The sequence below is a fragment of the Heloderma suspectum genome, chromosome 1 (assembly GCF_057233095.1).
Source record: "Heloderma suspectum isolate Gila_16-S chromosome 1, 16-S_ref, whole genome shotgun sequence".
NCBI classification, from domain to species: Eukaryota; Metazoa; Chordata; class Lepidosauria; order Squamata; family Helodermatidae; genus Heloderma; species Heloderma suspectum.
This window is the reverse complement of record NC_139458.1, coordinates 303,821,345-303,835,470: the sequence shown is the minus strand read 5'-3', so window position 1 is coordinate 303,835,470 and position 14,126 is coordinate 303,821,345. Positions and strand designations below refer to the sequence as shown.

Genomic DNA, 14,126 nt, shown 5'->3' with positions numbered 1-14,126 from the left:
TCCAAGCTTTGCCCGTTCATTTTATTAATTGACTAGCGAATGGGCCCGGCTTCGCACAGGTTGGGAAGAGCCCTTAGTTTGATACAACAAAGCCTTACATACCTGTCAGAGTTGGAGACATTGTGCTTGCCCCATCTGAGTGAAGCCATGCCCATTGGGACCCCTAGGAATGGCGTCTGCCATGGAGTTACCTATGTATTGTATTTATGTTACTTTTCAGCCAAGTTTAGTTTACTAATGGCTATTAATTTTATAGTGCTTTTTGTGTGGTTAAAATTTGCTCAGTGCAGTGCTGAATCGTCATGTCAAGTTTGGTTGAAATTGGTCAAATGGTATTGAAACTATAAATATTTACATATTTCAGTTAGCCACCATTTTGTTTCAGGATGGTGGACACAATTTTGTATGGTTAAAATCTGCTTGGTGCAGTGCTGAATCATGATGGGAAGTTTGGTTGAAATCGATGAAATGGTATTGAAGCAGTAAATCTGTAAAAAATTTGATTGGCCGCCATTTTGTTTCAAGATGTCAGATGAAATTTTCACTATGCCTAAAACCATCCCAGATAGAGGTAGAATAAATACCTAAAAGTTTAATAACAATCAGATGTATGGTTTTCGAGTCCATCAAGGACATACGAATGCACACTTCTGTTTAGATAGATAGATGCATATATTGTGAATACATGTGCACTGTACAAAAACATGTTGTGAGTATCTCTGAGAGGAGTAATGTTTCTAAGCTGCTATTCCCAAAAACCTCAGGAAAGTATGTTAGCAGTTATAAAATAGGTTTGTCCTGTTGTTTGCAATGCTTGAAACTAAGTGAAGCTGTAGACATTCTTGAACTGTGCTCTAAGTGATAGAGGAGTAGCACATGATATCAGGAAGAAGTCATACATTTGGGTACACTTGGTTATACTTATTAAGCAACTCCTTGGGGTATCTCTCTCCTCCTAATTTGCTGACTGAAGCATAATATAATTAGGATAAGCTGAAAGGTCTCTAACTTTGTGAGAGCCAGCATGGTGTACTGGTGAGGGTGCTGGACTGGGAGCTGGGAGATCCAGGGTCTAGTCCCCACTCGGCCATGGAAGCTCACTGGGTGACTTTGGGCCAGTCACAGACGCTCAGCCCAACCTACCTCACAGGGTTGTTGTTATGAGGATAAAATGGAGAGGAGGAGGATAATGTAAGCTGCCTTGGGTTCCTTGCAAGAGGGAAAAAGGCAAGATAGCAATAAATAAATAAATAATAACTTTATCCTCCCTTCCCTTTTCAGATTCTGCACTGACTGCACATAGAATAAAATGGGCCCATTTTTATGTATTTTGCTGTGCAGTTCTGCAATGAAGAGTACATAGGGATTATTCTTCATTCTTTGCTGTATAACAGCCTTCCCCAACGTGGTGCCCTCCAGATGTGTTGGATTACAACTCCCATCACCTCCAGCCATTGGCCATGGTGGGTAGAGATGATGGGAGTTGTAGTCCAGCACATCTGGAGGGCGCCACATTGGGGAAAGCTGCTGTATAACATGAGCATTCAGTACCAAATATGAAAACAACATATTTTTAGATACCATGTTTATCTATATGTGCTGTGTAAGCAAGAAAGACTGACCAAATTTGATACCGTTTTTCCTGTTTGCATGATTGATTCTTTAAAACCTCTCCTTGTGTAGCTGGGATTGCTAAGTTGTTTGATATTTTCCCAAGGTTTTCATTAAACTCAAGCCTCAGCAAATGCCATATATGGATACTTGCTAGACATTGCTCAGGAAGAGGACTTGTTATTGTTGGACCAAGAACAGAAATTATTATTTTAATAAGACAATAAAAGTAGTCATAAAGCATACATGAAATTATGTCTAATTTATTTTACTATCTAGCTGGAAATGATTGTCATTCTTACCATTAACTGTAGAAAAGCACATAAGCAATATTGTTGAGACCAATTAGCCTTTAAAAATGTTGGGAGCCAGCCTTTGAACTGCACATTCCTTGAGAGGTCTAAGACGTCAGAGTGAAAAAACAAAAATAAAGGAAGATTACATGTTCAAGCTGGTAGTAATTTGACTGGGTCTACAGCTCTTTAGGACTTAAACATCTGCTCATAAGACTTAATACACCTGAATTTAATTTGTGCCAAAATTTATGTCAAATCTGTGTCAAAATTACAACTGTTTAAGATCCAGAAGATTCTCATTCTAGATATGGTCCACTAGAATGTCTCCTGTACCATCGTCATTGAAATGGAAGGGAATTACACAGTGGTGCAATGTCTGTGCCTTTCAGCGCAGTTTATGCAGGAGAAGTACTGATAGATTGTGCCCTTCTGTCTGTGGGTAAACCATCGAAACAAATAATTTAATCCAAAGTTCCTCTTTTCTGTGATGAAAGTGGAAGGTTGGTATGGCAGATATGTATGCAGCTGTGAGAAATCTAGGGTTGACCATGTATTTCAAATAGATTCACTTCTTTATTATTATTATTATTATTATTATTATTATTATTAAATTTATTAATCGCCCATCTGGCTGGTCACCCAGCCACTCTGGGCGATGTACAACACACCATAAAACAATTTAAAACAATAAAATTCTACCATAAAATTTTTTTTAAAATACCCTAACCCACCCCAAATGCCTGCCTGAACAACCACGTTTTTAATGCACGACGGAAGCTCATTAAAGAGGGGGCATGATGGAGTTCCCTAGGGAGGGAGTTCCACAGAGTGGGGGCCACCACAGAAAAGGCCCTCTCCCTCGTCCCCACCAGTCTAGCTGTCCTGGCTGATGGGACAGAGAGAAGGCCATCCGAGGCTGATCTTGTTAAGCAGACTGTCTGGTGTTGCTGGAGGTGCTCCTTAAGATAGGCTGGGCAGGAACCATATAGGGTTTTAAAGGTCAAAACCAACACCTTGAATTTGGCCCGGAAAACAACTGGTAACCAGTGCAACTCCTTCAGCACTGGAGTGATGTGATCTCGCTGGCGGCTGCCTTTAATCAGGCGAGTCGCCACGTTCTGTACCAGCTGCAGCTTCCGAACCGTCTTCAAGGGTAACCCCACGTAGAGCGCATTACAATAGTCTAAACGAGAGGAGACCAGGGCATGTACTACCGATGGGAGCAGATGGTCAGGAAGGAAGGGGCGCAGCCGCCGTATCAGATGGAGTTGATACAGCGCTGTCCGGCTCACAGCTGACACCTGAGCCTCCATGGACAGCTGGGAGTCCAAAATGACCCCCAGGCTGCGGACCTGGTCTTTCAAGGGTAGCCGTACCCCATTCAACATCAGGTCAACATCCCCCAGCCTCTTCTTGTCTCCCACCGAAAGTACCTCGGTCTTGTCAGGGTTCAGCTTCAGCTTATTCCTCCCCATCCAGCCACTCACCGTCTCCAGACATTTGGACAGGGTTTCTACGGCCAACCTTGGTGAAGATTTGAATGAGAGGTAGAGCTGCGTGTCATCCGCATATTGATGACACTGCACCCCAAACCTCCTGATGGTAGCCCCCAGCGGCTTCACATAGATGTTAAATAGCATCGGGGAGAGGATGGAACCCTGTGGCACCCCACAAGTAAGTGGCCACGGGTCCAAAACCTCCTCTCCCACTGCTACCCTCTGGTACCTGCCGGAGAGGAAGGACCGGAACCACCGCAATACAGTGTCTCCAATGCCCAACCCCTCCAGGCGGTCCAGGAGGATACCGTGGTCAACGGTATCAAAAGCCGCTGAGAGGTCGAGGAGAACAAGGAAGGAGCATTCACCCCTATCCAGAGCCCTCCTCATATCATCCACCAAGGCGACCAAGGCCGTTTCTGTCCCATGCCCAGGCCTGAAGCCCGACTGAAATGGGTCTAGATAATCGGCTTCTTCCAAGTGTGCCTTCAACTGCACGGCCACCACCCGCTCAATCACCTTGCCCCAAAATGGCAGATTTGAGACTGGGCGAAAGTTGTTCAGAACTTGAGGATCCAAGGAGGGCTTCTTTAAGAGCGGTCTTATCACTGCCTCCTTGAGGGCTGATGGCATCACTCCCTCCTCAAGGGAGGCGTTCACCACCGCCTTGATCCCCTCACCCAGTCTCTCTCTGCAGCTCATAATGAGCCAAGATGGGCAAGGATCAAGTAAGCAGGTGGTCGGCCTTACAGATGGAAGCACCTTGTCCACTTCATCAGAAGGAAGAAGCTGGAACCGATCCCACAAAACCGGTTTGCCACAGGCCGCCTCTTGCTCACTAACTGTATCCACAGTGTGCAGAGTAACACACCTAATCTGATCAATTTTATCTGCAAAGTGCTTTGCCAAAGCCTCACAGGAGGCCTTAGAATGCTCCAGTGGTTCCAGAGCCACAGGACCGACCAGGCTCCGGACCACTTGGAACAGCCTCCTGGGACAGCACTCTGCAGACGCGATGGAGGCAGCATAATATTCCTTTTTTGCTGCCTTCACCACCACGTGATAGGCTGAAGATACAGCTCTAGCCTGTGTCTGATCGTCTTTGGAGCGAGACTTCCGCCACCGGCGCTCTAGCCATCTCACCTCCTGTTTCAGAGCTCGTAACCGCGGATTGAACCATGGTGCAGTCCGAGCCCTGTTCAGGGGGAGAGGGCGTTTCGGAGCCACCTGATCTAATGCCCCAGTGATTGCGGCATTCCAGCCACCCACCAGGGTCTCGACCGAGTGGCCGTTGGCATGCCCCAGAGAATCCCCAAGCGCGTTCAGGAATCCATTTGGATCCATAAGACGCCTGGGGCGGACCATTTTAATGGGTCCTCCACCCCTGCGGAGGGGTTGTGGAACCGAGAAGTCCAACATCACCAGATAGTGATCTGACCATGACAAGGGGGTGGTGGATATACCCCTGACTTCCAGATCACTCCCTGCTTCTCCAGAAACAAACACAAGGTCTAGTGCATGACCGGCTACATGGGTGGGCCCAGTTAGAATATGGTGCAGCTCCCAGGAGGCCATGGTCTCCATGAAGTCCCGAGGTGCTCCTGTGAGGATGGCCTCCGAATGTACATTGAAGTCCCCCAACACCAGTAAGTTATGTAAATGTGGTATAAATATTCAAAATGAAAAGGTTTTGAAAGAGTGTTGGACACCACAACTGCAAACATATGACTATTGCAGTTGCCTGAAATACTGGTGCAGTGTTTCTGCAAGTCTGTGTAAAACCTCATGTTGTGAAATTGTACTGGTGTGGTTGTTGGTCTTCCATTTCTAAGCACTTGCTGGCAAAATAATTAGTGCTGGCAAAGGAAATCAAAAGACTGAATGGGCTCTTAGGCCTTCTGATATTTCTGCATAGTGTTGGAGATGACAACAGTTAATATTCTCAACAACCAATATTCCAAAGCAAATTTTCCACATTTAGTATGTTAGGAATGTCCCAGAATGCTCCCTTTGCAACACAAGAAACAGTGTGCACTTTTCTTTTTAGTATTCACTGTGATAGCTTCCATACTTTTAAGTAGGAGAATTTTATTAGTGTATTATATAAAACATCTTAGTGAAAGTGAAGAGAGAAATGCAAAGACTTTGGTTGTGATTTATAAAAATCTACCATTCATTAGAAGAGGTATGACATTTATTCAAGGATATAGAGCAATGAAGAGTTATTTCCCATTAGCTGACCTGCCACTTCATGTTTTATTTAATCACAACAGATTTGCAAGTTAGATCCACCATGGATATCCTGCCAGAAATGGCATCCTGCTGTCAAGGCTGCCATTTGTGTCTATGCTTAACCCATGTTGATTATTTTCCCATTTCCACGCCACATCATTAGCTGGCACAGATGGGAAATGCATGTGATGTCATCATGTGATGAATGGAGGCTATTTTTAGGCTACATCTCTATGTCACCTGTAATCTGTAATCCTGCCCTCTGTATCTTACTATCTTCAACTAATCCAGGGTGACATTCAAGTACTTTCAGGCCTGTGGGCCAAATCTGGTCCTCCTGAGGTCCCAATCTGGCCCTCCTTGGGTCCCTAGATGGCCACATCCTCTTCCCTCAACCACCAATTGTTTAGTGGCTTCCTGGCTTTTGTGTAGTTTTTTCCCCCCATTCTGAAATGTTGAAGTGCCTCTGCTAATGCTCAGTAACTGGCAGTCAGATCTTTAAGCTAAAATAGGCCGATAGGTTTTGTATTTTAGGCCTGCCCCTTCTGCCTTTGGTCCTACCCCTTTTCCTTTGTCCCACGCACCACTGGAATGCAGCCCCCAACAGCTTCTCCAAAATTTAATTTGGCCCTTGGGCTAAAAGTGTTCCCCAGCCCTGAACTAATCAGATAGTTGTACTAGACTGTTACCATCATTCTCTCACCAATTTATTTTAAGTCTGGAGAGCAGCTACAGAAAAAAATAATTTTGATGTTATTTTGTGATACCTTTGCAGAACAGCCTCTAGAGTTGTGGGGAAGATTGCTGTGGAATCTACAATCTGTTGTATTTCTGTTTTGCTTAGGAGTTGCTGCCATTGGTGGTGCATTTACAGAAAAGATTATCAAGGATATGGCTTCCTTCAACAAGCGGCCAATTATTTTTGCCCTCAGTAATCCAACCAGCAAAGCAGAATGCTCTGCCGAGGATTGCTACCATCTCACTGATGTAAGGAAATAAAGTTAATTTATACTTACTTGGTTATATTTGTACTGAATGAGTTTTATCTCTGCAGCTAGGTAGAATAATTGGATTGTTGATTTATATATTTTTAAGAAATAACGCTTTTAAGCCCTCATCCTTTGCCGATCAGATTTCAAAATTAAGTCTTAGTTTGTGTGTGCCTCCAACAATATCTTTCAAATGTAGTCACTGTAAATTAATACGTGACCACCAGAGGATCATATTACCTGGCAGCAAATGATATTTTTAGATTGAAAAAATGCTTTGCAATCAATAGGGAATTTAGATGGCATTTAAGCCAAGGCAGCTTGGCCAAAAAATGGATTTGAACCTGAGTCTCTTAAAATTAATGGAGCACATTACCTGTCTAACAACCTGAGAAGGAATATATAATGGCTGTCAATAGAAGAAGATACAAAATAACATGCAATAGAACAAGGAATACAAAAGGACTGTCGGTAGCAGATAACAAAATGACATAGAGGGAGAAATCCTATGGCTGCTAGTCAGTGGCTAGACAGCCATAGGATAGGTCAGTTCCCAGGAACTGACCACGGACCCTGCACTCTGAGGTCGGTTCCCTGAGAACTGACCTCCACCCTCTCCGGCACTGCCTCATAGTCAGCGCGGAATGACCCCATGCTCGGAAGAGGAGCGCTGAGTGGCAAAAACAGGGCGTTCCTGGGGGCGTGTCAGGGCGGGGAAGTCAGAAATGCTGGTTCAACACATCCTACAGGTTGTCTGGCTGCCGCTTCCCGTGCTCTGAGGTCCCATGGCTAGACAGCCAAAATCGGCTTTCTAGCTGTAAATGCAGGGCAGCTGAAGTGCGGAGGGGACAATCCCCTCTGCGCTTTTCCTGCCCTGCATTGGATAGGCAGTTGCCTCCGAGTTCAGAGGCGGCCACCTGTCCCGATAGGATCGCACCCTTAGGAGCCTTTGTGCCTTTTTTCTGCACATAGAGGCATTGTAAGATGGCTTGAAGTATTTATTGAAATTATTGGGAGTATGTTGGAGATGTGTGTGGAAGAGACATACTGAAGAAAGACAAGGCAATTAAAATAGTGGTGTGCTTTTACAGCAGGAATTCAAGAGAGTACCAGAAGCAACAGTGTGAACAAATGAATAGTAAGATCCAGGATGCTGGATGCATGAGTGGCAGTGAATTTGAGACTGATTTGGAGGGTATGGAGAGCCACCGTGGCTAGCCTATATGTTTTTGTCAGTAACCAGTATTTTGGCATAAGCTTTCGTGGACACTGTCCACTTCAACAGATGATGAACTGGACAGTGTTCATGAAAGCTTATGAAAAAGTAAATTTGTTAGTTCTTAAGGTGCCATAAACATATACGTTGTTATATATGAAAATGGGGAATAAGTAGTAAACAAGCCATCTAGTTAGTTTTTGTTTTATCTGGTCCATCAGTTTGGAGCAAGCAGTAGGAATAAAGTTACATATAATCAAAATACTAAATACTGATGCATAGGAATCCAGACTGTTTACTTTCTCTATTGGTTCATATTTTACCTCTGAATTTCTCTAATGATTCAGGATAGCTTTATGATTTTACAAATAGAAACAAAAATTTAGCATGTCCTATTTGCCCACTGAAAAGTCCACATTAGAGTGCAGTGCAGGAATGAAACAGGAATGCAAATATTTTAAAAGTATGGTTATAATGGGCAGTTCAATGTGGTGGCCAGAGCTAAAGTTATATTTGAAATATCTAATCTTCCATCAAAATATGTAAAGCAGGCTGTTATAATTCTACATGACACCAAGCTAAAACCATATTGTTCTGAATAACTATTTGCAGTTCTCTAAATTAAACAAGGATCCTTCTATTTAAATCAAATTTAATCATTAAGGCTGCAGTCCTATACCCACATACCTGGGAATTAGCCCAACTGAACTCAGTGGAACTAACATCTGAGTAGACACATATAAGATCGTACTGTAAAATGAGTAAGCATTTTAGGACTTCTGATCCAGCATAGACACTTCCATACATACTGTACCGTTCATTGTTGCACTTAGATCTCAGCAGATAGTAAGTTAGTCAAGGTAGGGTTTCTTCTGGATTTGTATTTCTTTTTTCATACCACTTTTTATTGTAGGAAATACAATTGTGGCTATGAACAGCATTAGAGATTTCCAATGACACCACTGCAAACTAGACTGGACAGATGGACAGGTTTCCTGCATCTTTAATTGTTGTGTAGCTGAGGGAATTTCTGTCCCTTCTAGGAAAAGAGATAATTCCTTTTTATATGCAGTTATCAGAAGACGCAGCCACAGTTTTGGTTTCAATTTTGTGGATTTGCATTTATGGGTGGCTGAAGCTAGTTCTGAAGGTATAAATTCCAATTCTTCCAAAACTGAAAATAATAATAATAAAATCACATGAAATGGACATAATTTAATTTCAGCAAGAGAGCAGATACAAACAGACATTGTGATAAAGTTATGGAAATGGAGCTACTGGGTTTGTATTGGTTTGGAACTTTCCTTGATACTGAGAATGCACCAGAGAGAGATTTACCAGTATGTATTAATGCTACCAAAAACCTTGTTATGTTTCTTTTAGATATGGATGCATGTCCTGATTCTAGCCAATCACATTTTCAAAACTATGTTTGTCTGTTTTAGGGGCGTGGCATTTTTGCAAGTGGAAGTCCTTTTGATCAAGTCACACTTCCAGATGGACGCACATTTGTTCCTGGTCAGGGTAACAATGCCTATGTGTTTCCGGGAGTTGCCCTTGGTGTTGTTTCATGTGGAATAAGACATATAAGTGAAGAAATTTTTCTCACCACTGCAGAGGTACTAACTCTTCCTCGTATTCCTAAATGAGTGTCATCTCTTCATTTATCCTTAAATAGATATGCCCTGCAACAAACATAGAGCTTCCTTTGCCTTTACTTGGCCAGCTGAAAGGCATTGCTAACAGGCAGCAATCTAGTGGTGGCTCAGCTATCCTTGCATACTTGCCCCAGATTATAGTGGTTAGTTATTGTGCAGACACCACTGTTATATAACTTAATGGGGTTGTTCACACAACACGCTAACCCATACTCAGTGGTTGAGCATGGGTTGTTGTTGAACTATGGGTTGTTTGTTGAACCATATGAGTGTGTTGTCTGAACCCAGGACATTTTCTGCAAGATGGCTTGTTAACCACGCTGTGTGGCTTGTTAACCACCCTGAACAAGCCAACAACAAACCATGGGTTCTCAGGGTGGCTTGTTTGAGGAAAAATAAGCCATACCCTATGGAGCCCATAGGAATTTTAAAGCATCCTATTCCAAAAATCATTTCACATGCCAGCAAGGTTATGCTCAAAATCCTACAAGCTCGGCTTCAGCAGTATGTGAACTGAGAACTACCGGAAGTACAAGCTGGGTTTCGAAGAGGCAGAGGAACTAAAATCGCCAACATTAGCTGGATTATGAGAAAGCAAGAGAATTCCAGAAAAACGTCTATTTCTGCTTCATTGACTACATTAAAGCCTTTGATTGTGTGGATCACAACAAACTCTGGCAAATTCTTAAAGAGATGGGAGTACCAGACCACCTTACCTGTCTCCTGAGAAACCTGTACGAGGGTCAAGAAGCAACAGTAAGAACCGGACATGGAACAACCAATTGGTTCAAAATTGGGAAAGGAGTACGACAAGGCTGTATATTGTCGCCCTGCTTATTTAATTTATATGCAGAGTACATCATGAGAAATGCCGGGTTGGATGAATCACAGGTCGGAATTAAGATTGCCGGGAGAATGATCAACAACCTCAGATACGCAGACGATACCACCCTAATGGCAGAACGCGAAGAGGATCTAAAGAGCCTCCTGTTGAGGGTGAAAGTGGAGAGTGCAAAAGCTGGTTTGAAACTCACCATTAAAAAAATGAAGATCATGGCATCTGGCCCCATCACTTCCTGGCATATAGAAGGGGAAGAAATGGAAGCAGTGACAGATTTTATTTTCTGGGTCTCCAAGGTCACCGCAGACGGTGACTGTAGCCATGAAATTAAAAGACGCTTGCTCCTTGGGAGGAAAGCTATGGCAAACCTATACAGTATAGTAAGAAGCAGAGACATCACCTTGCCGACAAAGATTCGTATAATCAGAGCTATGGTTTTCCCAGTAGCAACATATGGCTGTGAGAGCTGGATTATAAAGAAGGCTGAGCACCGAAGAATTGATGCCTTCGAACTGTGGTGCTGGAGAAGACTCTTACGAGTCCCCTGGACTGCAAGGAGGTCAAATCAGTCAATCCTAAAGGAAATTAACCCTGACTGCTCATTGGAAGGACAGGTACTGAAGCTGAAGCTCCAATATTTTGGCCACCTAATGCGAAGAGAAAACTCCCTGGAAAAGACCCTGATGCTGGGAAAGATTGAAGGCAAAAGGAGAAGGGGACGGCAGAGGATGAGATGGCTAGATAGCGGCACCGATGCAACGAATATGAATTTGAGCACACTCAGAGGAGAGAACGGAGGACAGGAAGGCCTGGCGTGCTAAGGTCCATGGGGTCACGAAGAGTCGGACACGACTTAACGACTGAACAACAACAACAACAATTCCAAAAATCAGTGGGGGTGAGCTGATGCGCAAAATCCAATCTGCTGTCATGGACTGTGTTGAACAAAGGGCCCTTGGCGTGTGGTTGGATTCCCCACCCCACCTCTGTCGATTTTCAGCATAGGGCACTTTTAAATTCCCATACAAGTCTATAGGAATTTAAAAGCACCCCATGCTGAAAATCGGTTGTGAGAGGGGGGCAAATTCCAACCCCCGCCAAGGACTCTTCAGGCAATAGAGATTTGGGCCCCCCCAAAGATTGCTGAAGCGGCTTTCATTTTGACAGCTGTCAAAATGAAAGCAGCTTCTGTGATCTCTCCCCAAAGCTAGGAATGCATGTCTACTTCTATATGAAGAACTGGGGAGAGCGGGGGAGTGGGGTGTCAAGTGGAGGACTACTCCAAAGTTCTAGTGCGCCATAAGAGCATAGGAATCCCTCAGGTAAGTAGATAATTTCCACCATGCGTGGGGGAACATTTAAAATGACCAACTTACCTGAGAGAGTCCCATGTTTTTATGGGTGCAGTAGAACTTTGGGATGGTCTCCCAGTTGGCACCCCACTCCCCCCCACACTCTTTTCCATGGAAGTAGATACGCATCCTTGTTTAACCCTAAAGATTGCTCTCGCTGCCTCAGTTTTGACAGTTGTCTAAACCACCGTGGCTTGAGTGATCTTTACAAGGAAGGGGAATGGAGATACAGGCTATCCTCGCTTCACCCCTGTATGTTTGCCAAGAGCAACATACAGGAGGGGCAAGCCAGGTATCCTTTGATTTTCCGCTGTTATGCATCTGCATATCTGTGGAAAACCAAAGGAAAGAATATTTTAAAAAACATTTGTGCACATTCCCTGGGCATGGAGAAGTGCAAAAGTTTTTTCCTGGTCCCATTTTTGCTGGTCTGCCGCCAAGTCGCCTGGGATGCTGGGTGGAGAGGATTGAGGGGGAGGGAGGGGGAATGAGAGGGCAAACAAGCCATGCACTGTGAATGGTTTGTCTGATCATCTGGCGGATGCACTAGGCACACGCTGTGGTTTGTTTGCAAAACAACCCTCAGTGAGCAGCTAGTCACCCATCATGGGCTAGCGTGTCATGTGAACATGCTCAATGACTCCTTAGAAACCATCTTCTATAGGAAACCTACCAACCACTATACTTGCCTTCAAGGTATTTACTACTCTCTAGAACACTTAATACATTCTAATAGTCTACTCACAGTCCCTGCAATATAATTTCATCTGTTCCACCCTTGGGTTCATGGCATAGTAGTTGGAAGAACTGATATATCTAGCCTTAAATCTCAAAATCAACCCAGGATAGTGTAAAGGAATTTCCCAAAGCCAATGGTTAAGATATGCAAGCTTTCAATGTTGATCTTTAATAGTTCATGGGTTCATTCTGTCCTGTTTTCTATTCCTCCTGGATTCCAGTTTAACTGGAAAAATTTCTAAATTCAGTTCCAGAACTGGACCATAACCAGTTTGCCACAGCTTTCAGTCCTTTCATACCCTCCCCCCGCCACGTTAATTATTTCATTGATAAAATGCCTCAAAAGTACAATCCTAATGTGATCATATGTATGATTGCTTTTTGCAGTGTTTTATTAATACACACATGCAGATTAGTTATGTGGCGGTTAGGGGTGACACGAACAAACTGAAACCTGTAAGTAAACTGTGCATGGACAGTACCCTGTATTTAGGGATTCATTAAAAGAAAACCAGTTAGTGGAGGATTCCTATAATTATTGGTTCCACTTTAGAAACAAGATCACCTAATTTGGAACTCCAAAATTCGGAGAGAAATTAAGATTAAGAGAATTTGGGAAGCATCCCCAGTACCATAAGACGAGCTGCTTCAACACAGAAACATAACAGAACCCCCCTGGCCAATTTGAAGATACTTCATTGTTTATTCGGTCAGTCGCTTCCGACTCTTCGTGACTTCATGGACCAGCCCACGCCAGAGCTTCCTGTCGGCCATCGCCACCCCCAGCTCCCCCAAGGTCGAGTCCATCACCTCCAGAATATCATCCATCCACCTTGCCCTTGGTCGGCCCCTCTTCCTTTTGCCTTCCACTTTCCCTAGCATCAGCATCTTCTCCAGGGTATCCTGTCTTCTCGTTATGTGGCCAAAGTACTTCAGTTTTGCCTTTAATATCCTTCCCTCAAGTGAGCAGTCTGGCTTTCTTTCCTGGACTGGTTTGATCTTCTTGCAGTCCAAGGCACTGTCAGAATTTTCCTCCAGCACCACAGTTCAAAAGCATCTATCTTCCTTCGCTCAGCCTTCCTTATGGTCCAGCTCTCGCAGCCATAGGTTACTACGGGGAATACCATTGCTTTAACTATGCGGACCTTTGTTGTCAGTGTGATGTCTCTCCTCTTCACTATTTTATCAAAAGTTGTCATTGCTGTCCTCCCAAGAAGTAAAAGTCTTCTGATTTCCTGGCTGCAGTTAGCGTCTGCAGTAGTCTTTGTGCCTAGAAAGACAAAGTCTGTCACTGCCTCCACGTTTTCTCCCTCTATTTGCCAGTTATCAATCAAGCTGGTTGCCATAATCTTGGTTTTTTTGAGGTTTAACTGCAACCCAGCTTTTGCACTTTCTTCTTTCACCTTCGTCATGAGGTTCCTCAGCTCCTCCTCGCTTTCAGCCATCATTGAAGATACTACAACCAATATATTGGAATAAACCCAGTCTTGTCTTTTTATGGACATATTTTAACTTTTTCTGGGAATTCTGTTTAGGACCTGAGTATAATGAAACTGATAAATTCTGTGGAGTGGTTACAGTGGCCCAGTACGTACACAACCACAATCCAGGACTTTTAAAACTCTGGGTTGTCATTAACAAGCCAGCATGGTAGTTCATGTAGCTCTGTCACTCCCTCTGGCAGGAGAAGCCAAGAA

General features: G+C 43.8%; 1 protein-coding gene across 1 annotated transcript in view; it reads left to right on the top strand.

Moving 5' to 3' along the window:
* Positions 1–14,126, top strand: part of ME1 (malic enzyme 1) — a 206,036-nt gene that overhangs the window by 167,062 nt on the left and 24,848 nt on the right. The window contains exons 11-12 of the mRNA XM_084827011.1: positions 6,480–6,622; positions 9,286–9,459. Of these exons, the coding sequence (XP_084683137.1) occupies positions 6,480–6,622; positions 9,286–9,459 (317 nt within the window). The remainder of the gene's footprint in view (positions 1–6,479; positions 6,623–9,285; positions 9,460–14,126) is intronic.